We start from the raw sequence: 24,042 nt of genomic DNA, 5'->3' as shown, positions 1-24,042 counted from the left end.
GCCCAGAGCAGAACATGTCTGACCCTAAACAAAATGCCTGATTTTTATCTGGAGTTATGTGACCACCTTATTCAATCTGTCTCTCACCCTGACATTTGTCTTTGAATAGGTATTGATGCCACACCAAGCAGAGGACCAGCAGGTACTGCCCGTCAATATATGTACTCAGTTGCCAGGGCCCTCGTGGGTGAAAAACCGAGCCACCATTCAAGTTCTGAAGCTAGATGGGGACGGCCAATTAGATACTCTGTTTCTAATCACACCTATGACAGTGACAATATGGTGATGCTGAACTGCTGCAGATGGTGGGAAGATGAGAGAGAGTAAGGGAAGGGCTCAGATCCACCAAAGATGAAATACCTTGGGTACTGGTTCAGTAGAGAGAGGACCAACCAGCTTCTGGCAGTGGTGATCATGTCATGAGATTCTAGATGGAGCAAGGAACCAGCAGTTCCCGGTTGTCTGCAGAGGCCCCTGTCCATATTCTTGAGGTTCAAATTGCAAGCTCCTAAGAGTCAGGAACTCACTGGGCACTCTGCTCACTGGGCACATAGTCTTCCATGTTTTAAGAAAAATAATTAAATATGAATACAAATTCTTGATCATGACCCTTTTTTCTATGCATTTTTTATAGACTCTTCCAGTGACGTCATGACAGGTACTGCAGCTCTTCTTGTATGGGCTTCTCTTCCACTGGAACTCGTCCTGTCTCGGGCTGATGCCCTCTCATATTTAATACATAAGAAGCTGCTATAGGATTCTACAGCTAATCACACACCAAATCCAAGAGTTTGACACTAACTGCATAATTCACCTTGGTCTTGATTTCAGCTCCAATTTGTATATAATTATTAGAAGATAAGCTTTGGTGCGTTGGAACTTGAAAGAGTTTGTCCTGAGCAAATAATTATTTTAAATTGAGAAGCTGCAAATTGTGGTTACTTGGGGCTTCACCAAAAGGCCAGGCTTTGATAGGACAAGGTTGGAGGCAAGGCCAATGTTTGCTTGGTGAATGTGTGCCAATGTCTTCCTTTGGAGCACTAGAGTGGGAAGTTCCCAGTTAGAGGTGAGTTGGCATTTTCTAATTAGTTATGACAATCTATACTGAGTGACTTTGTTTTGTTTATGTAGGAACTGATATGTCAGAGCAGTTTAATAGCATTCCAATTATTTCTTTTCATCAAATCAATTCGTGATCCTTAACCTTCCTAAACTGTGACCCTTTAATATAGCTCCTCATGTTGTAGCAATTCACAGCCATAAAATTATTTTGTTGCTACCTCAAAACTGTAATTTTGCTGCTGTTGTGAATTATAATATGAATATCTGATAGGCTGGATACCTGATATGCAATCCACAGGATGAGAATCAGTGATATAATGTGAGTTGTTTGTTCTATATCATAGCATAGTGGGTTTGCACATATAAACCTATCTGGGGACCTGTGTGCATAAAAGGCCTGTTTAATTGCTATCATTTTCCCATCACAGAGGGAATGGTCTTCATCTGTCAGAAGGTTGATGCTGACTGAGGCTGGGGATGTAGCTCAGTTGGAAGAGAGCTTGTCTAGCACACAGGAAGCCCTAGGTTCAGTCTCTAGCATTGTACAAAACAAGCCAAGATGATACATGCCTATTCCAGCACTCAGGAGTGGAGGCTAGATGGTCTCGGGAGGTTAGGGTCACCCCCTAGCTATACAGTCATCCTCAACCACTTTAGGCCTGTCTCAGAAAAAGAGTATTTTCTGGCTGGAGGCATAGCTCATCATTTAAGAGTACTTGCTGTTCTTGCAAAGGTCCTCAGTTCTATTCTCAACACCTATATCAAACAGCTTAGAAATTCTTATAGCCCTAGTTCCAAGGGACCCAGTGCCTTCAGTTCTCCACAGACATGTACACACACATGCGCGCACACACACACACACAAACACCTCAATAAAAAAAAAGACATCACCACAAAAAAGGAAATCAGTCCCAGCCCAATTCTCCCTTACACCTATTTGTTGGTCCAGCTGTTTTTCTTCCGACTCTACAGCTCATACCCACTTCACATTTGAGATCCAGTCTCAGTGCTGGGGTTATAGATGTGCACCCCTTCAGTCAGCTTGTTTTCTTTACTTCTGCTTTCTTGTGTCTCCTCTTCACCTCGCTAAAAACAAAACAAAAAGCACCATGTCTCCTCAAGGGATTTTCTCACTTTTTTACAAATGAATATTTCCAGTGTTGTGTTTTGCTCACAAATAGTTCAGGCTCCTACTCCAGTCCTTGGTATCCTAAAAAATATCCCACCAATGTGCTATGTGCCTGGGACATACAAGTGGATAGCAGCGCTCACACCAGACTTTGAAGTGGTCAAGTGAGTGAATATTTTCCGCCTAGACAGTTATCATTACCTGGCTTTGTACACATCAGTTTTACTGCCTCTTTGCCAGACACAACAATGCAGTTGCACACATGAACTCCTAACAGATGAAACTTCATGTACAAGACCAATAATATCAAGTCAGCCACAGTCCCAACATGCATGAGTGAGGGACTCACAAAGTCCCGCCCCTTTCTGAGAAGCTGTTGGCAATTAGTGGTTACTGGGAGAGTGAGTGCCATTTTCTTTGGTGATAGAGGCACTGAGAGATTACCCAAGCTCCTGTAGAAGGTCCCATACCCATGTGAACACAGAAAGCACAAAATGGATTCAGTGGGTAGCAAATTTAAAATAAAAACGGATGTGGTGGCATATGCCTTTTATCCTGGCATTTAAGAGGCAAAAGAAGGCAGATCTCTGTGAGTTCAAGACAAGCCATGGCTACATTGGGAGACCTGTCTCAAAACAAAAAAAAAGAGGTAAAAATAAATAAAATGTAAAGGAAGAGAGCCTGTGATGTTGGGAGAACAGTGGGGAGGGAGCTAGTGGAGGAACTGAAGGGAAGGAAATGGGCCAGTCTGGATGCACACAATACATGCATTTATAAATATTCTATAAAACATAAAAAGCTATAATTCTCCCAAATGAGCTGTATCTTAAAGTGCCTAGGAATGTTGATCAAAAGCCTGCAGCTTTCATACAGAGACAGTGGATTGGGATTAATCTACTTGCCCATCAGCAGATTTGCTAGACAGATTTTTTGCTACAGCCACATGTCACTGTCACAGACTAAGTGACTATTGCTACAGAATGAGATGCAAGAAAACAGTGGACAATTGTCAAATCTGCCACAATTTTGTGTAAGCTTCCTGTGGAAGGAAAAAGAACCACTTCTGGAAAGCAGGATAGAATGGAGGGATCAGTGGGGATGGGAGATTTTCCTTCCTCCCATCATTATCACTTAAGTTTTATTCCATGAGTTTATAGCACACATTGAAAAGATATTTTTGAATTAAAATGTGAACAAATCAAAAAAATAAATTTAATGGTATTTTTATAAATTTTTGTCTCAAATTGCTTTGTTTAGACATTTTTTTGGGTTATTGGCCTTTTGCTTGTATATATTGAGTTACATTTTTGTGGGTCTGTGTGTGTGTGTGTGTGTGTGTGTGTGTGTGTGTGTTGTTTGTTCCTGGCTTGTTTTTCTTTGAAGAGAGAAGGAAAAAGTGTGGAGCTGGGTAAGTGGAGAGGAACTCGGGGTGGGAGTGGAGGATGTGACCAGAACAACTTGTGTGAAAATATTTTTCTTCAATACAAAATTAAAAGTACATATTTAGAGGTATACAGGTACATTTACCCACATCGGTAGAGCCAGGCGCTCTTCCAAACAGTGGGAGGAAGTATGGGTCTGCAGTAGCTTTGCCTGACCCTTGCTACAGCCCTCAAGAAGGTCATGAGGCTGGTACCTGGCTCTTATGGGAAGGAAAGGACTCCACCGTGGATAAAGAGTAGCATCAAGGCTCCAGGTACACTACCTATGATTCTCTCATTCTCACAGGAGCATCAAGGCTCTCTCAGCTACTCCAACTCCATCAGAGGCAGAACTCAAGGCCACCCTGGCCGAGTCATCGTGAGGCACAAGGTGCCCCAGATGAAGTTCACCTGCAAAGTGGATGGCCAGTCTGCAGTGGGAATTGTGCATGCGAGTGGCACTCAGAAGGACCATGTCGGCTACGATGTGTCGATTTCATTCCTCCAGTTGCCTGCATCCCAGAATATGGGGGTTGGAGCTCCTCCTTATACCCATCAGAGGGAAGAGGTCTTCCTGCAGGCCACCCTCCACAGCCACAATCCCAATCTGAGGCTCGTCGTGGATACCTGTGTGGCTTCTCCTGACCCCAATGATTTCACAACTGTCAAGTATGAACTGATTCAGGAAGGGTAAGGATCATGGAAACTCTCCCTAGTCAGTGTTAAATGAGCATGGTGTTTCTCTGGGGAACCTGTAGTGTCTGACCTGGAGCACTAAGTCAGAAGGGTGTAGGATAGCTCTACCAGACACCCTACATGTCTTTACTAGACACCGTACATGTCTCTTTCAGACATCCTGCATGTCTCTACCAGACACTGATCAAGATGGAGAGTACAGCAGCCTAGAACTCCTTTGACTCCTGCAAGACCTCATTCAGTACTTTGCTAGCCCACCCCATCTTTTCTAGCCTAATCCTCCCTTCCTTCCTAGTTTCCCCCTCCCAGGACAAATCTTCAGGACTTTGGCTCACACTGATGAGTCCATGTGTTTTCCCGAGCTAAGCTCTTAGTTAAACCAGCCAGATGTCTTCAAGCTCATTGGTTCAGCAGTGACTTGCCAAGTGAGAACCTTGGCAAGTTGTTTGCCTCTGTGGCTCCTTCATATCTTATCAGGTGTTACTGCAAATCTTTCTCTGGGGACATTACACACGTGTCTATTTTCTCCAGATAACACAAAGGACAGCCGCCCTGTTTAATCAATGTCAAAAAGATCTAGTAGATTAACAGTGTTCCTCAGGTCCCTTCTGCTCTTACTGCATTCCTCCCCACTGGATCTATGGTTGAGAGAGGGGTAGTGAAGCATCCAGTTACTACAGTGGGTTTGTCGGTATCTCACTTCGGTTCCCTTGCTTCCCATATTTAACGCTCTGCCTGCAGGTGCATTATATTAACGATTATTATGTTGGGATAAAGATTTGTTCCTTACCTCGATTATCTTGGGTAAGGATCTGCTCGTAGAGGGTTGACCCTTTCTTTTGTTGTTACAAATCACCCATCTTGTCCCTGACAGTTCTGCGTGCTCTGAAGTTTGTTCTGAACAAAGGAGCGGCTGCCATGCTGCTCTCCCTCCTTCTCAGTGTCAGTGTATGTGTATTTACATGGCTGTCTTGTAAAGAGCATGTAGATGGAGGTTTTGTGGATTCTCCTGTAATCTATTCTCTGTCTTCACATTGGTGTAAATATGAACCGTTCATACTTCACATTCTCGTGCAAGCAGTTGGATTAGAATCCATCACTATTCATTACATTTGTCTTTTGTTCTTTCCCTGCCCTGTGCCTACCTTCTCTAACTTCTCTGATTCTTTTGAACTATACATTTACATAACAACATTTTATCTCCTCTTAATATACCACTTATATCACCCTACAGTTTACAATCTACGTTCTTTGGGTAGTGCTGGGAATTGAACTCAGAACATTGTGGGTCATAGGTAACCAAGCCCTCATCTACTTCCCTGCATTACCAGGCCTGTGATAAACTTCTTAAATAATCTAAGAGCATTACTAAATGTAACATCCACCTTATAATCTTCCTTCTAGGCAAAATAGTGTAGACCTAGAAGGCAAAGGTTACAGCTAAAACCTTGACTTGTTTTTCCTGTATTTAATGGTTCCCTTTTGTTTATGACCAGGTATACGGTTTCCATGAACAATGGTGTTAAAATCATAGGTGTTGGTAGTAGTAGTAGCATAGTAGCATAGTAGTATTTTAGTAGTTGTCGCTTCACAAGAGGGAGGGGAGTGGGAAGATCTCCTTTTGGCATTCAGAACCTTAGAAGCCAGCCTGGTTATGTGGGTTGAAGGAAATTTATGTCATGTGTTAGTTAACCTTTTTGGTTTGGGTTTTCCTCCCCGTCAGGTGCATCAAAGACAAATCCTACTCCGACCTGCATACCTCTGGGAAGAACGTGGCCCAGTTCAAGTTCAACGCCTTCAGCTTCCTCAAAAGCTACGATGTGGTCTACCTGCACTGTAAGGTTGCTGTCTGCTGAATCGGAGACCACTCTTCCCAATGCTCACAAGGCTGTACAGGGCGGGGGAGGAGAGGCACAGGCTCTGCAGAGGCCAGAGAAGAACCAACTGAGTACTTCCAAACAGTGGGGCCACTGAAGATCCACAGAGCAGGTCATTAGAGCAAGGCCCTGGTGTGATCTCTCCCACTGTTACAAGAGTGTGTTGGGAAACTGGAAGCAAGGTCTGTTTCTTACCAGGAAGCAATGTTTGGTCACCCAGAAGCCAGACATTGGCAGCACTGTCTACTGTATCCATTCAGATGGGCAGGAGAAGCCAAGGGATTTCTTCTCTGGGGTTTGTCACTAACCAGTCCTGAGCACTAACTTCTAAGGCAGTTTGTCTATTGTAGGCAATAAAGGAAAATAAAGAATGCTGATTCTGATATTCTTCACTCTCAAGACCTTGACCATTAGAAAAAGCAGGGTTGTCCCTCTTTCTCTTGTGGGCAATTAAAGATTTTTTAAAAAATATCTGTTACTATTTGGGCGCTGATAGGTGGGTGGCCCTCTTTCTTCTGGAAATGTGAGAATACATTTCCAGATTCTGCCAGCAATCAAAAAATGAAAAAAAAATGAAGCGTTTTCTGAGAAGCCATTGTTCATTTTCTTTAAACTCTTTTAGCAGAACAACTGAACGACACAAGTCATTGAGAGCAGCCTTCAAAAGGGTTCATTCACTTGTTTCATTTTGAAGGGAAGAGATCAGGGCCTAGTTTCTGGAGGTCCCGCTTTCAGCTTGCAAATGGAAGGGCTGAAATAGAACTTTAAGAAGTCAGGGGCTTCTCTGGGAGCCTCACGTGTGTACACAGTCACGTTCTCAAAATATCTGGGAAATCAGAAAACTACCCAAGAAAGCTGAAGAGCAAACAAGAACGGTCAGTAACGTTCTGTTCCTGAAGCAGATGTCTGCCCTCACTTTAATCTCCCTGCTTCCTGGAAGGAGAAGCAGACTGTGCTGTGCCCAGAACCTTCAAAGTTGTCACTTGGTTTGTTTTACCCAGGTCGGCCTTGAACATGTGACCCTGTTTGGCACACTTTCTTTAAGAACACAGATTTGAACAAAGTCAATGGTTTTATTCTTTCCACTATCCAGAAATATTCAGTAGAAATATTTAAACATTTGTCGTTGTGGTGGTGGTTTGGGGGACAGGGTTTCCCTGTAGCTTTGGAGCCTGTTCTAGAACTCACTCTATAGACCAGGCTGGACTTGAACTCACAGAGACCTACACACCTCTACCTTCCAATTGCTGGGATTAAAGGCGTGTGCCAGCACCTCCCGGCTCAGTAGAAATACTTAAAATGAGTCCTCATTTTTGTCCAAGAAATTGTTTCAGGCTCTGTTGATAAAAAGCATGTAAAAAAGAAGATTAAAGAAGTCTTGCCTTCTGAAGGGAGGACGGTGGCATCTAGTGGGACCAGAGGGCTAACTCTGAGTACCTAGGTGGAAATCTGATGAACAACTCGCATGACCTTAGGGACCACTTCAGTTTGATTACAAGAGTATCAGTCGCAAATTATCACCTTGGTGAGACTTGTCTCCACCCTCTACCAGGGCAGGACAATTTCAGAGAAGGCAGAATGGAGTTTGAGGTGTTCATCACCTGTAGGAAGCAGTGAGGCATCGTCTGCACTTATCAGAGCTGGCCAGGTGGGAAGTCTGGCCTTCCACGCCCGCTCCTATTCAGAACAGAACTGGAATCCTTTTATTCTGAGCATGCCCAGTGGAGAGCCAAGAGTGAGGTGACAACCTAAAGGGAGCAGAAAGCACCAGGTGGGGTGGACCACCGCTGCCCCACTAACTGGCACATGCCTGGTATTCCATGCCTATCCCTTTGCTTTTAGCTTTTCTGTAATGTTTGGTTAAGTAAGTCTCCTGAGTAAGGCTTAGAAGTAGTTGTTGCTTTGGAAGATATCCTGAAAGCCATGTTTTAGGAAGGAAAGTTAGAGGTAGGTGCCCAAAGGTGACATCAAATGTCCTTCACTGGGCTTCTGGGAATACTCCTGGCTAGGGGCTCAGCGCTGCTGTTCCCTGGGAGCTTCCATAGGACAGCTGCCCTACCCAAGTTCACAGCTCCATTTGAGCAGCCCTTATCCAAAGAGGACTCTTCGCCGGTGGGGAGTTGAGCACAGATGCCCCTGGTTGCTAGGAAATGCTCTCCTTCACTTATAATATCCCCAGATGATATTAACTCCTATCAAGCTCTCTGGTAAGTTGTAGAGACAGAGGGTGCGGGTAACCTGGACAGTACATCCAAACAGGGAAGAGGTAAGGACGTTCCTAGCTCTCTAGCTCCAGACCTCTGGCCTTTGATCACTTTACTATGGTAGCCCTCACTATATGCTCTACTGAGTCTCCATGCATCATAGTTTTCTTAGAATAGTCTATTCATGCCCAGAGTGTGTCTGAATATCTACCGTGATGGCCAGCACAGAACACATAATCGATTTCTGATAGTGAGATGGCTGACAGGCAGTGACCAGATCAAACAGTTGTGCCGTGCCATCTTAAGAACTTTGTGTGAGGCTGGAGAGGCGGCTCCCCAGTTTAAAGCACTTGCTGCTCTTGCAGAGGACCTAAGGTCAGCTCCCAGCCCCCACATGGCAACCACAACTGTCTGGCTCCAGTTCCAGGAAATCCAGTACCCTCTTCTCAGCCTCCCCAGGCACCAGCACATACGTGGTACACATACATATATGCATGCAAAACACACATACATGTGAAATAAAACTAAATAAACCTTTTTAAAAATTCAACATGATCTGCCTATGACTAAAGAAGCTTTTAGGTGCTTTTATGTTTTATTAAAAGGGAGTTTGCGATAGATTTAAATTGTTGGATGGACCTAGAGGAGAATCAGTACATAAATATTTGAGAAGCCTTTGAAAGATCTGCACTAAGATGTTAGAAAGTAAATGGAGAATATCTGCTTTGATTTAGGGCAGAAAAATCAGCAGGCCTGTAAGGACTGGGTGATGTCTTATATCCATTGTATATCAGTGGATTCCCTATAATACATGGTGTCTATGATATATATTTATAGAAGAAAAACATAACAAAAAATAAAAGAAGCAAATTACTTTGGCATTCTGGGATGCAGCTACCTATTGAGATCTGGAACATGAAAATATGTGTTTTCTGAAAAGATGGGGTTGTATATTTTTGTCTAACGTAATTAGCTTTGGTGTTGGCGGGTATAAAATAGTTCATTTTAGGGCCTTCAATAACATCTGCTCAGACCCACAGGAAATAGAAGAGGAATGTTTCATCTCATAACTCAGAAAGGAATCTGAAGTCTCATTTTGCCATCAGGTTCTTCCCAGCAAAGCCTCTCTGTGCGCTGCAGAGGACAAGGCGCTCAGACTACATACACATCAGCAGTGGACTGAAGAGCCCTGTCCTTTGATGTGGGTGGGTCATCTGTCTATCTGTTGCTTTCATTGGTTAATTAATAAAGAAACTGCTTGGCCTTTGATAGGCCAGCCCTTATGTGGGTGGAGTAGACAGAACAGAATTCTGGGAGAAAGAAAGCTGAGTCAGGCAGTCGCCATAGCTCTCCTCTCTGAGATGGATGCTGGTTAACAATATTCCCGGTCTCGTGGTGCTACACTCATTAGAAATGGGTTAATCAAGATGTGAGTGTTAGCCAGTAAGAGGCTAGAGCTAATAGGTCAAGCAGTGTTTAAAAGAATACAATTTGTGTGTTGTTATTTCCGGGTATAAAGCTAGCAGTGCGGGAGCTGGGCAGGAACGCAGCCCGCAGCTTCCTACTACAGTCCTTCACTTCAGTTTCAAACTAGAACCTTCTAGCATTCATATTTGCATTTATTCTTTAACTTTTATAGATGACATGTTTTATTTAGCCTCCGAGAAAGAAGCTGAGTTGGATGTAATGACTCACACTTTTAGTTCCGGCACTGGAAGTGCAGAGGCAGGGTCTCAGGGAATTCAAGGCTAGCCTGGTGTACATGGCAAGTTCCAGGCCAGAGCTCCATAGTGAGACCTCATCCAAAAATGGTGACCATACATAATATTTATTCATTTCAGCCATCCCATAATGAAACACACCCGTCACCGTGATATGAACATAAAGGTACATGTGTTTCCTTTTCAGGCCTTCCTGGTTTATCCCTTGTGGGCACAGGGATCTGTTTCCTCCAGCACCCATGAGAAGATAAGGGGCCTTCTTAGGGTCAGCAGCTAGTAGACCTGCAGCCTCTGATATCTGTGATCCATCCGCTGATTTACAAAGTGCCTCACTGTGACTGCAGCCACAATAATCACGTTGAGAGCAAGAACCATGAAGGAAAAGAGGTGCAGGTGGCTGAGAGGCTGGCTTGGAGTTTCTGCTGCACGTGTTTGAGGCAGAAGTCCTGGAATTAGAAATAGTTTTACTATTAGTATTGCAAAATTTTGGCAGTATTCATAATTTCATGTTATGCACTATCAATCTTTTTTATTACTTTAAAAAATACCAATCCATGAGACCAGCCTGGTCTATAAGAGCTAGTTCCAGGACAGGCTCCAAAACCACAGAGAAACCCTGTCTCGAAAAACCAAAAAAAAAAAAAAAAATACCAATCCAAAAAAAAAAATACCAATCCAAATTCCCATTCCCTCCCCTCCTCCCACTCCTCTCCCACTCCCTCTACAGACCCACCCATCCCACCCCCTCCAATCCTAAGAGAGTGAAATGTATCCTGCCCTGTGGAAAGTCCAAAGCTGTCCCTACTACATCTAGGTTGAGCAAGGTATACATCCAAAGAGAATAGGATCCCAAGAAGCCAGTACATGCAGTAGAGACAAATCCCAGTATCACTATCAGTGGCCACTCAGTCTGCCCCAACTGTCAACCACATTCAGAGGGACTAATTTGTTCCCATGCTCGTTCGTTCCTGGTCCAGTTGGAGTTGATGAGCTACCATTAGCTCAGGGAAACTGTCTCAGTGGATGAACCCCTCATGGTCTTGAGTTCCCCAGACCCCCCCCAAAAAAAATTAATGGTATGTACTCACTCATAAGTGGATACTAGTCATAAACAAAGGACATTTAGCCTATGGTTCATGATCCTAGAGAAGCTAAACTAATAAGGTGAACCCAAAGAAAAACATATATAGACCAACCTAGAAATGGGAAACAGACAAGATCGTCGGGCAAAATTTGGGAGCATGGGGGCAGGGGGTAGAAGGAAGGGAAGAAGGGGGAGATGAGGAGAACTTGAGGGAATGGGATAGTCAAGATGGAGGAAGGACAGATATGAGAGCAAGGAAAGAGATATCTTGATTGAGGGAGCCATTATGAGGTTAGCAAGAAACCTGACTCTAGAAAAATGCCCAGGAATAGACAAGGATGACCCAGCTAAGACCCTAAGCAATAGAGGAGAGGGTGCCCGAACTGGCCTTGCCCTGTAGTCAGACTGATGATTATCTTAAATATCACCAGAAAACCTTAGTCCACCAACAGAAGGAAACAGAGGCAAAGACCTACATCGGAGCACTGGACTGAGCTCCCAAGGTCCAGAAGAAGAGAGGAAAGTGTGAGAATATGAGCCCTATGAATCTTATGCATGAATTAATAATACGTAATTTCAACTTAATAGAGGGGGACAATTCTCAAACAATCTGAAGTCATCATATGTTTTATCTTAGATAAAACTCTAGACAGTCTTTGAGTGTTTCCTATATAACCTATCAGGTTTCAGTATGCCCGGAAGTAAGCAGGTTGTCTTATGTTAATACAAAATGGTCTATTGTGAAAAGATAATTTTTTTCCCGAATAAGCTCTGGTGTAGTTAAAATGGATTATTTCTAATTTGATTATCTGCTTAGACATCTATAAGGAACTGGGAAGCTCCAGGAAAGTTGTTTGTAGCAATGGGGAGAGTATACCTCCGTGCTTAAAGGCTCTATGAATGGCACAGTATTGGTGTACTATGGATTTACATGTGCACATACGGTATACATGACGGAAGTAGTCCTCGTGCGCATTTAGGCATTTGTATGCTAGAATTTCTACTCTAAATCTCTAAACTGTACATCTCAGAAACAACAGAGTTGAGCCCCATTTCACGAGCCACGAGGCGTCCTTAGATCATGAACAGCGTGTTCCTACCTGAGTTTCCATTTGCACGTCGGTCCCTCCTCAGGCGTATTGGTCCTATGACAGAATCAGTCTTCCACTTGTATGACGAAATCTCTCGTTTCCTTCTTGAGATGCAGCCTTGATTGCAGCGAGACGTTTCATCGTTGGTATCACAGATCAAGATCTTACACTTCAGATACACAGAGCTCAGATGTCTCAAGAATTTAAAGGCATTAAACTGGAATCTTCCATAGTGTCTAGATAAGGGATACACCTGGCAAGTCTCATCCTGACTACATCTGGAATAAAATGTAGGGACAGTCAGAAGGTGCATGGCAGCTGTTCCGTACGAAAGTGAGATGGTACAAGCTTTGTTCAATGCGTGAATCTAGGAAGCTCTCTAGAAAGACATCAGTGGTTCAAAGTGCTGTGAGCTTGAGCAGTGGAACTGGTTCTGGGAAAGGCAATAAGGTTCTGCTGGGAGATTCCTGGCTCTGTGAGCTACCAGAACATCAGCACCTGCGTACTGGGGCTCAAACACCTCTCCTAAAGTGCTCGATATTGATGCACAAATGCAGCTGAATGCCCATCAGTTCTTAGTGGGAAAGGGGGTTTTCTTTCAAAACACCGTGACCTTTTTTCTCAAAAAAAAAAAAAGCTACATCTATTTACTTGAGAACATCATAGTCTAAGGATAGCACACATTAAAGAATCTTCCAAGTCCTTGCAGAAAATAGCCAAAATATACAAAAAGCAAAAACACAAATAGGCCCTTCTAGACAAAAGGTGAATATTTTCCCCACCAGCAAATATTTTATAGTCACATTTTAAAAACCAAGGAACATGGACAGCCTTTCTAAATACTTTAACTTGAGTTATTTGTGGCTAGTACACAGTAACAATTTTTAAATGATCAAACTTAATTAAATTCCATACTAGGAAATTTATATACATGCATACATATGTATGTATTCATACAGATATATATGCATATACATAGATCATATTTGAAATACAAAACTTACTTTATTAAAATCATTACTACTGTGGACTGGGGAGACTGTTCAATCAGCAAAGTGCTTGATGCACCATCATGAGAACCTGAGTTCACTGCCCAACACCCACATGGAAGTCTAGTATGCCTGCAATCCCAGTATTAGGGAGACAGAGTGGGGACAATGACTGAGTTGTTCCTGGTGTGCCATCTTAGCTGAATCCACAAGCTCTGGGTTCAGTGAAAGATTCTATTTCAAAAAAAAAAATAAAAATATGAGGGGATGAGGAGCTAGATCAGTGGTTAAAGTACCTGTCACGCAAGTGTGAGGACCAGAATTTGGATCCCTCGTCAGAACCTACACAAAAGCCAGGTGAGTGTGGTGACCCATTTGTAATTCCAGCACTCAGAAGGTAGAGTCAGGGAAAATCCCAAAGCAAGCCAGCTGGCCGGAATAGCCTGCCAGCATGGTCCACGTTCACCTGAGATACCCAGCCTCAATGAGTAACATGTAGGGTGAGACCCTTGGCATCAACCTCAGGCCTCCACAGAGGCATACACCCGTTCATGTGGATACCCACGTGTGCCAATGCACAAAGAACATGTATTCATACACACACCACACATACACGTAAATAAGAAAAATTAATTAAGAGTCAGGCAGTCTTTGAGGAAGACAACAGACCCCCATCTCTAGCCTCCATGTGCACACATGTACACATTCACTCATTCACCCACAAACGCATACACACATCAAAGAGAAAAGAAAAAATAATACTTCTGCTGGCAAACACAGAGAGCCACTACATGAGTGCATACCCGCTGTTGATTAAGTCATAGGTTGGAGATGCGAAGTCAGAAGTGGGAGAGGCTCTGCATGTATCCAGAAACACAACCAGACTTGGATCTGAGGTGTGCAAAGTGACTTGGGCATAGAGAGTTTGGTTCAAATCCACATAATATGGTGAGTCCTGTATACGGTCTTCAAATGAGCTGGACTCATACAGAGCCATGCTGGTGTTGTATTTGCCCAGGACATTTTGGTTTTGTATGATGTCATCTTCTGTTATGTACATAATCTCCACAGTAGAATTGTACTCCATCTCACAAGTCACCACGATCTGGAGGTGCTTTTGACGGGTGATGACTGCAGACATCGGGGACTCGGTGAAGGCGATTATGTTGGTGTAAGAGATGGAGTGGTCCTCTATCTGCAGAATAAGAAGGAATTCAAATTTTATACGTTAACCCATCAAGATTTCAGAGCACAGAGAAGGATAAGACTTGCAGGGAACAACTTAATTTCCTTAAGTCAGCTTTCCCATCAAATACTCTCAACCTTGCACGTGTTGTACCAGAGCAGTGACTTACAGGAGGAAGAAATTTAAAGATACAGCTTGTGATAGGAAGAGTGAACATAGAATTGGGTAGGACTTTCCTTTGATTACATTGACATCACTGTGGACCGCAAATTTCCGGCTCTATAAAGACTGTAAACTCACCAGCCTGGGCCTGATGGCACAGACCTATAACCTCAGCTCCCAGGCAGGCTGAGGCAGGAGGATCACAAGTTCAAAGCCCGCTTGAACTACAGAGTTCAAGTCCAGGGTGAACAATTTAGTGAGATCTTGTTTTGAAACAAAAATAAAAAGCAGACTGAGGCTATAGCTCAGCAGCAGAGGGCTTGCCAAGCAGGTGTGAGGCCCTGGGTTTTATAGAGGAAAGACTGAACTCTGCCTCAGTTCCTCCCTAAAGAGGCCTGAGTTCATGTGGCTAATCAGGCGGTTCCCCAAATGCAGGTAGATAGAAGCTGGGCCTGAGTGCACCATAGACATCCAGGAAATAAAGCCTGTGTGTTCATTTTTGGAAGAAAAAAAAATGAACAGAAGAAAATATTTACTTCTTAACAGTTCCTCTGGTTTAGCCTCTGTCCTCTTCAGTCACAGAGTGGTTTAAGGTTACAGTAAATATCTTAGAGGGGCCTTAAAGTGTTGACAGTACTTGAGCTCTTAAATGGTAGTTTTAAAATGTGCTGACCAAATCACAGACTTACGACATTTCGTATTTAAAATGTGTTTTTGCTTTCTGCCTTTTCAAGGAGAATAAGATCTTAAAATCCAGCTCAATTCTACCAAATACGAGATGTAACATTCTCCACACAACTTTTCCTGGTAAACTAGGGAACGCTGACCATGGACGTTCCAACTTCCTGCAGTGAGGTTTCAGAGCTCTTTGCCTCTGGGAAAAGCGCCCATCCTTCAGTTACCCTGCAAATGAATGAGAAACTCTTGCCTCTGTGTATGACTGGGAGTGTGCACATCTATGAACATGCTTTCTTAGTCCAACCATGGGAGTTTGATGTCATTTGTGAAAGACGCACACAGCATCTTCATGCCTGTGTATGGCCGTGTGTTCAGGATTTGGCAGAACCCAGCTATGGGTTTCACAGTACCTTTTTGATTGTACCACACTCATGCAGAGGGATAGAGAATTCTATGACGTTTGTCACACTCGGTCTGCAAGTTGGGTCATTTAGTTGCAAGTTATTCTCATTGTAGTTAAGTGACTGCAGGTACGATTTGCTTATGATGACTCTCATCTTGTCAGAAGCACAACTTAAAGATGCTACCGAGAACAAGGGGGAACGGAAGAGAAAGAACAATCACATTTTGGCCAACTAGGAACTTTGCATTTTCAAGACTTCATGTGCAAAAGAATCTACTACAAGGTTAAATTTGCTGAGATTGGTGCCGCATGCCTATAATCCCAGCAGTTAGGAGGTAGAGGCAGATGGCTCTCTGTGGTTCTGGGTCAACCAGGGCTACATGGTGAGGCCTCATCTCAATAAACAAAACAAAAATAGACAACGTGAACCCACCGGGCTGGGAAGATAGCTGTAAGTAAGAGAACTTTCTGCGCAAGCATGAGGCCCTGAGTTAAAATCCCCAGCACCCCCATAAAAGCCAGGTGTGGCCGTGTTCACGACTGTAACCCTAGCACTGTTAGGGACTGAAACAGCAGGATCGCTAGGGTTTGATGACTGCCAGCCTACCTCCAGACTTAGAAGGTAGAAGACTGACACAGGCAAGTAGTCAGTGAGTTTTTACAATGCCCATTGCTATCTTGTGTAGAGTTCTAATCTATACATCTAATATTTTATACATTTTAATTAAAATAGTTACATTGCTTTCCCCCTTTTCCCATCCATTTCCTAATTCCATCCTAAATGCTCTCCCTCTAACTCTTTTCATGCCCCTGTTCCCAACTTCATAGCCTCTTCTTCCCCAATTATTACATTATATTTTTAAAATTATGTTATTATAGAAGACATTAAGTCAATCCAGACCCTGTATTCTACAGAAATCATTTTTAGCTTAATGGAAACATTTACTTCCTCCTGTAATAAGCAAGGCACAGAGCAGATGCTCAAGCCTCTGGTTTAGCTATATCCCCCAAGTACATGGGACAGGCTGGCAAACAAGGCTAGCCACACCCAAGATAAAACCTAAGAAGCAAAGTCTATGTACATAATAATCAAAGAGCTCAAAATAGGTTAAATATCATGAAAAGTAACTTACTAGTGTTGACATCTTCGGTATAAATTGAAGTATAGGAAGCAGAAAAGCCTCTGTAGGAATTGGCATAATCTGTAGATAGCACAACAGTCATGGAGTTTGAAGAAGACTCAAAGGTAGGCTGTCCACGACCACATAGTTGTTGGAGCAGGCCTGATGTGGTGGAGGGGCCATCGTACAGCGCGATGAAATCAAATCGGCAGTGATCATCCACTTCTAGGCTAAGAAGGAGACCTCCAATGTAAAAAGCTTTTCAAACCAATTCAGGTCTATTGTCCATCGTTCCTTCTGAAGCTGTGGGGGATTTTTCCTTACAGTGACATCTCAGATGGGTGATGACAAATCTAGAACCTTGTCAGTCCCTGCATGGGACACCAAACCTCCAGGAAAACCCTCAACAGAACTGCTAAGTGTTTTCCTTCTACACTGGTTCCATGAAAAGTACCCACATAGGGGGCCTGAGATATTCCCCCCCAAGGCTGACCTCCCAGGAGCTGGTGGTCACTACAGTAGGCCACAATACTTACAAGACCTCTTTAAAGTTGAGTTTTATCTTATAGCCTTTCTCCACTTGTATGTGCCACACACAGTATGCCAGCTCAGGGTGTGGCTTTGGATAATTGGGACTGGTGAAGGATCCTTCCAGAGTGTCCAGGTAACCACCACAGTCTGGAATAGCTGAAAAGATACAAAGATGGTTGTCATTTTTCTGTGGCGTATGGGGTTTACTAGGTCCTCCCTGAGTGTCACACTGTCTTCTGTGCGGGTCACATTTGAGGCTCTCATCTTCTTTTGCCCTTGGGGTGTCTGAGAGCACAGCTCTGCCCTGCTGTCGAATGAATCATACTAAGCGATATGATTGGCTAGAGAGACCCCGCCCCACCTGTATGGATCTGCAGAACACAGCCGCATCTGCTGGGCTAGTACTGGAGGCTGCTCACCCACCATCACCGTCCTGTCTCACTGGCTTCCAGCTGAGCAGCTGCTGTTCTAGACTGTGCTTTCCTAACAGGCCTGCTTGGACCTCAGCACAGAGTCCTCTGCTACTCTCTCCTCTCCCCGTACCCCTGTCATGCTAGTACTCAAAGCTCAGACATAACCTTTCTTGGCGCTTCCCTGCCATCGTCAGTACAATAGGGGACAACATGACAAAGAACACAGAGAAGCGACCTGGAAAACCCTATGGAGCTATAAAACAGTCTAGGTTGACTGACTCATAGAACCCACAACAGGTACAGTCTCCACGTCAGCTGTGAGGAGGTGGCCTGGGTCCAGCTCCAGGAGAGCTTGGTGTCTCCACCTTGGTGGTTCTGGAGCACACGATATCAATGTCAAGATGAGCTCTTCTAGGACATTGAGAGTGAAGCTGTCCTCAGGAAGCTGCTGGCTCGAGTCCATGGCATTCTACCTGAGGTCAAACTGGAACTGGGGGCCGAGTAGGTAGAATCATGTAGCATCTGCCTACGATAAGCTCAGCCTCCCTCCACAGGTGCTCCCCACTCTTGTTGTCAGAATCACCCCCAGGAACCTGAGAGATACAAAGGTGCAAGAGCCTCAACTCACATCGGATGAATCAGACCAGGGGAGTCTGGTCCCTGAGAGATGTCACAGAGATCTCAGGTAACTAAACAGTCTCTCTCCTTTGGGCTCAGGCACAGCGCTTGCTGACCTGTAGCTATCTGCAGAGCCAAATCTGTCTCCCCAGGGGACTCCAGTTAGAGGGAAAGCACTTCAAGTTTCCCCAGAAGCAAAGAATCAGATTTTCAAAGGTGGCGACCGAATCTGTGGTTCCTGTACACAGAACTGGAGAGCTGCCTTTCCTCCAGGGAGGACTCAAGAGCACAATGTCCCCAGGGAGGACTCAAGAGTGCAATGTCCCCAGCAGGAACTGGTGGGACCTGTGCTTGCAAGGGGCTGTGGAAAGGATGTGCCAAGGACAACTTACAGTTATCAGGGGAGAAGAAGTAGTAGAAGATAAAGACGCTTCTCTGGACACTTGTAGGGTCTGTGACTATCTGAAATGTCAGCGAGTTGGAGGATGATTCGAATACAGGCACGAAGTTGTTCTCACTGCAGACCTTCCCTAGCAGAGGCCCGGAGGTGGAGCGTCCATCAAACACCTCGATGCTCTCATTTTCACACCGTCCGTCCGGATCGAGCCTGGGAACAGAACACACCTGCGGTTGGAGAAGAGCCACTGGCAAAGTGGTTTCAATATATTGTCCCTGTTCAGAGCAGCACAACAGTTTATAAAGTTGGAGCAAAATGGGTCATTTAAACCTCTCCAAGACCCGTCATGAGCCCCAGCCTTCTTCAACATTACACCACAGAAAGTGAACTCACTGCCAGTGTGAGTGAGTGCTCAGAAGCAGGCCTAGAATCCAGGGCTGCGGGCTCCCCCTTCCATTGCCCCTGTTCCCTGTGCCTGCATGAACTAGCTGGTATAGAATCTTTAAGTCAGAGTCCAGCCTCACTGCTATCTGATATCCAAGCTTGTTGAAAATCAACTCCTCCTCCATTGCTACCTTCCGGTGCAGCATCTTCCATCTTCCCCTTCTTCCCCACCATATGTATGCTCAGTTTGAAGGACAGTCCAGTGCCCTGCACTGAGCACGCAGCCCAGGGTTTCTATTTTCTGCCCGTGCTGTCAGATTCTTTCCCAATGCCCACAGAGGAGCTATGTCCAAGATGGCTTTGAGCCAATATCACAGCCCAGAGAAAGCTGAGCTCCTTCCACCTTCACCTCCCTGCTTTATAGCTTTGAACCAGAAATTTGACCTTGCTTTCTCTTTTGTAAAAGGACCATCACACTTAACGTTAATGTGAGGTTTTTGGTTTTGGTATTCCTAGCATGAAGCAGCTACCACAGGCTTTGTTCACAAGAATCTGCCCCCATGAACACTGTTTTCTCCCTGCTGAGCTTTGCTCTTAACCACAGTTCTGCTCGTTCTCTTTATACATCAAATATGGGGAGGGGTAGAGGCTTCTCATAGCTCTACTGATTCAGGAAGGCAGTGAGTTTGCCTTCTTTGCATTGGACTGAAGGTCAGCCAATTCCTGCTTCTGCCACGTAGAGCCCTGGTTCTCCAAGGATGGTGGCTGGAACAGCAGCATACATCAGAGTCACTAGAGAATTTGTTTCCTGTGCAAATTTTCAGGCTCCACCGATATTATTTAAATTAGGGAGTAAGGACCCCAACATGGTCCAGCATGTGACTTTGATGAGCCCTCTTGGTGATTCTGGCAGCTACAGAGTGAGAACCATTAACATGGTATAAGAACAGGGGCCCAAGAGCCAGGAGGCTGGAATTCTGTCCCCTTCCTTCATCTATTATGTGGTGGCCCTGGTCCCGAGAGTGGTTTCTCTGAACTTCCTTATCTACTGAATTGGGTTGCACCTGCTACAGAGAGGTGCTGAGATATCACTAGGGCAGATCTTATGAAGTTCCAAGACTTTGTAGTACACGGAGTCTAGGATCTTAGCATGGCATAGTGAGGGCATCACAAAATGGAGAAATGTATGCTGTTTTTAAATAAAATTTCAAAATTGGTCAGGGCTAGGTCCTTGGAGACTGTGATCTCACTGTATAGGATGAAGTCTCAGACTGGGTTTAGAAGCTTCTGTGGTAGTTCTAATGTAGATGAGAGTTTGGGACTAGAGTTTAAGATTCTAAGGTCTAGAACTAGACTAGCTAAGTACCAACCTTCATGGTTCTAGTTCTGTGCTCTAGTTGACTGACATTAGCAAGCCCCTTGAGTCTGGACCTTTAGCACTGGCCTCACAGAACCTGTGTGACTCAGATTTTGGCATGCCAGTCTTCATTGATGACCAGCAGCCATAACCATGATCATCATCATCATTATCAATATTGGGACCCCTTCATTTTCTGGAGACATCTGAGTTCTCTCCACACGGAACTCATCTTCCATGCCAGCACCCCCTTGAGAAACTGCAGCCTCCACTTACTGGATGTGGGAGAAGATGATTCGGATGCTCTGGTTTTCAGGTCTCTCGATGGTCCAGATGCAGGTCTCGTCAGCCTTGAGCTGTAGGATGAAGGCTTTGTGGGTCTCTCCAAGATTGGACCCTGCCAGACTGGCCGTGCATGTTGATCTGCCTGGTAGATACCATAGTTAGCACTGAGGAAAGGAGCAGTCCCTGTCCCATCAGCAGGCACAAGGATTCGACATCCCACAAGGAATAAAATAGACCTAGGAACAGGAAGGTGATTAGTGAAATACTACAGTTGCTGCAAACCACGACACAATCTATGGCTTTGGCCTTTGTGTCCTGGGGGAGAAATTGTAATTCATCTACATGTGGTCCATATTAGGGCCTGAAGGAAGACCAATCTAGAGTAGATAAACAATTCTTAAAATCTAGCAGTTAAAAGACAAGGCCACGCATCCGGTTTCTTGTTTTATGTATTCTTGAGTGTGTGAAAGAGTGGGTCTCTGACTCTTGTGCCTTTTCTTAGGCTCTTTTCCTTCTGTTGGCTTGTCTTGTCCAACTTCAGTGTGAGAGGTTTTGTTGTAGCTCGTTATTTTTTATTTTGTTATTTATAAATGAATGAATGAGTGAGGGGATGAATGAAAATCAGGATTTCAGTGTAAAGGTTAACAACAGAACTGTCATTTGTACCTGCTGGAACAGGAAAAATTAGTTTTCTCCAATGGAGTGACATTGTCTCTATCAGCCATTCAAGGGCAGACCTTATGTTCAGTAGTTGACCAACATATAATGGCCTCGACACTTTTTATGTGTGTGTGCATTTATTTGTTTTTGTTGTTGTTTCTTCTTTGGGTCTTGATGTGCTTTGTTTTCTAGATTTTGTTTTTTAATTGGGTCTTTGGTTTGTTTTTGAGAAAGAACTTAAAGTTGGGTGGGTAGAGAGAAGGACAATATCTGAAAGGACTTGGGGAAGAAGAATAATATGAACAAAATGTTTAAAGTTAAAGTTGTTTCATTTAATAAAAATTATTGGAAAAAAAGAAAGATAAGGCCAGTGAGATGGCTCAGCGGGTAAAGGCACTTGTTGACAAGACTGACAACCGGAGTCCAGTCCCTAGAACACACGTGGTAGAAGGAGAAAACAAACAGCCAGAAGTTGTGCACTATAACATGTGAGAACGCATGTGCTTGAGCACACATGATTAAAAAAATATAGAAAGAAACATTAAAGACAAAGAACCCAGTGGAAAATGGGTAAAACAAGGATAAGCAGCATATATTTGTAACTGAGCATTAGCAAGTCTGAGGAAGGAGTCTCCCATGCAAGAGGCCACCTGGGATTTGTTGTAAGACCCAGCCTCATAAATACACACACACACACACACACACACACACACACACACACACACTCACACACACACTCCAGCAAAGACAAAATAGATACATTTTCCAAATAAGACTGATGATCAAAACCCCTATGTATTTAGAAACAAATCTTCGGATGTTCTATTTCACCTGTGACTGATGAAACTTCGGTGTTCCCCTAACAATAATTAGTTTTGCATTTGTCAGGGAAGAGAAAGCAAAGATAATTGAGAAGGGTAGCTCAGCTCCGCCCACCCGGGATCAGCATCTTCACTGAAACCTGCTGTGAATTTATCAGTGCTTCCCTTTCCACCTCTCTTTTTGATTTTAGAAATGTTCCATGTGTAGTTCTGGTCACAAGTGCTATCATATTGGAAAACTTTAGACGCTTTCCCTTTTAAGAGAGACCCTTTCTTGTATATAGTATCTGTTAGAACTGCCAGAGTGTGGCTCTGTATTAATTTACCCTCAAAAGTTCAGCAACTGAAATTCACACTCTCTTAAAAATTATGTCAATATCTATTCCCTTTGGTGTACAGCCTTAAGACCTGATGCTAAAAGTGAAGTTACACAGAGAAATCGTGTGTGCCTTGTCTATTTCAAGGAACACAGCTTGGGCAATAAGGACATGACCACTAAAACACCCCTCTTCCAGAGAGCACCAAGGTGAGCTATTCTCTGTACGGAGGGCAGCAGATAGGAAAGCTTTCTAGGTTTTGGAAGAGGCCCACTGGTATAAAAGCAGGTCTTCCATGTTTGAGCTGAAGAATCTGGTTCCATTTCTTACCTTCAGCCACCGTGGACGTCAGCTGGGCACCACAGGAGGCAACTAAAGCGGCCCAAATGAGCAGCCTTCCAGTGATCTCCATCTTTGCAGCATGCCTCAGGGCTCGCAGGCTTTTATATTTCTGAGTTTCATAAGCTTTCTGGCACCTCGGGAAACGTGTCCGTTTGGCCATGCCAGCGGTGATGCTGGTGAGAAGGCCACAGCTGTGGGGCTGCATCCTGGCCAGCAGTCTCCCATATGGCACTCGTTCTTCCAGGTCACTCCGCAAAGGGCTGTGCGCCAGCAGCCCAATTCTACACAGGGCTCAGCAGCTCCATCACAGCTTCCCCGGCCTTGATCTGTACTTGGACCTTGGCCCCATCTGTGCAGATCATGAGTGAGGTGGTACCACTGGCTTAAGGGCTGAGGAGGAGCAGAGGATGGGGAGGGTAGCACAATGCAGGTCAGGCCTCCCTGCAAGGATTTCTGGCCTTGTCCCTCTGACGCAGATAAAGTGGGTGGATGAGAGTCCCTCAGGTACTGAGCTTGTAACTCAGAGTCAGAAGTCCTGGTGTCCAACAGGAGACTAGGAAGAAGGGTGGGTATGTGAAAAGGTTGCCCATTCCTTCATCCATTTGCTTTACACTCAGTCACTGAGAACACGTTTATGGCTCACTGTTCTAGGAGTTGGGAATGCAGAACTGAGAATAAGACACATAGATTTTACTCTAGTGGAACTGCATTCTAAGTGGGGAAAATAGATAGGAAATGAAAAATCCATATAGGGGCAAGTGGGTTGCTGGTGCTAAAACAGGGTGATTAGATAGAATGTGGAAATCTTGGGAGGGAAAAGATGCAGATTAGGACAAAGGCAAGTATCTTGAGAAAATAAAACAGAAGAAAACACAAAATGATAAAAACGGTCATTTATGATCTACCTTGAGAGATTTAAGATAAAAGTGCATGTGTAAAGGCCCTGGGGCAGGAACTTCTCTCGTCCATGTGTGAAGGAGAGGGAAAGGGAGATGGAGGAAAGGCCAGGCAATAGTTGATGGAGACAGACATGTAGGGCAGGGAGAACCTCAATCATGTTTAACTTCCCAAGGACATTTTCAGTGAATGGCCA

General features: G+C 44.3%; 1 protein-coding gene across 2 annotated transcripts; it reads right to left on the bottom strand.

Moving 5' to 3' along the window:
* Nucleotides 1–10,212: 10,212 nt before the first annotated feature.
* Cuzd1 (CUB and zona pellucida like domains 1) lies at nt 10,213–23,019 on the bottom strand. Of its 2 annotated transcripts, XM_041666465.1 has the most exons (9): nt 22,938–23,019; nt 20,801–20,951; nt 18,779–18,993; nt 17,361–17,511; nt 16,837–17,054; nt 15,711–15,883; nt 14,078–14,469; nt 12,295–12,563; nt 10,213–10,556 (listed from the first exon to the last, which is right to left on the bottom strand). In XM_041666465.1, exons 1-9 carry the CDS (start codon nt 23,017–23,019, stop codon nt 10,384–10,386), a joined length of 1,824 nt encoding a protein of 607 aa, XP_041522399.1. In that variant the 3' UTR covers nt 10,213–10,383. The 2 variants fall into 2 exon arrangements, with proteins under 2 accessions (XP_041522399.1, XP_041522400.1); XM_041666466.1 differs by lacking the exons at nt 20,801–20,951; nt 22,938–23,019 and adding an exon at nt 19,359–19,391.
* Between the last annotated feature and the right edge of the window lie 1,023 nt (nt 23,020–24,042).

This window comes from Microtus oregoni, unplaced genomic scaffold (genome assembly GCF_018167655.1).
Source record: "Microtus oregoni isolate MIOR12 unplaced genomic scaffold, Mior012 000016F_ref0000370, whole genome shotgun sequence".
In the NCBI taxonomy this organism is placed as follows: Eukaryota; Metazoa; Chordata; class Mammalia; order Rodentia; family Cricetidae; genus Microtus; species Microtus oregoni.
Note: the sequence above shows the minus strand (reverse complement) of the source record. Positions and strands in the feature narration are given on the sequence as shown.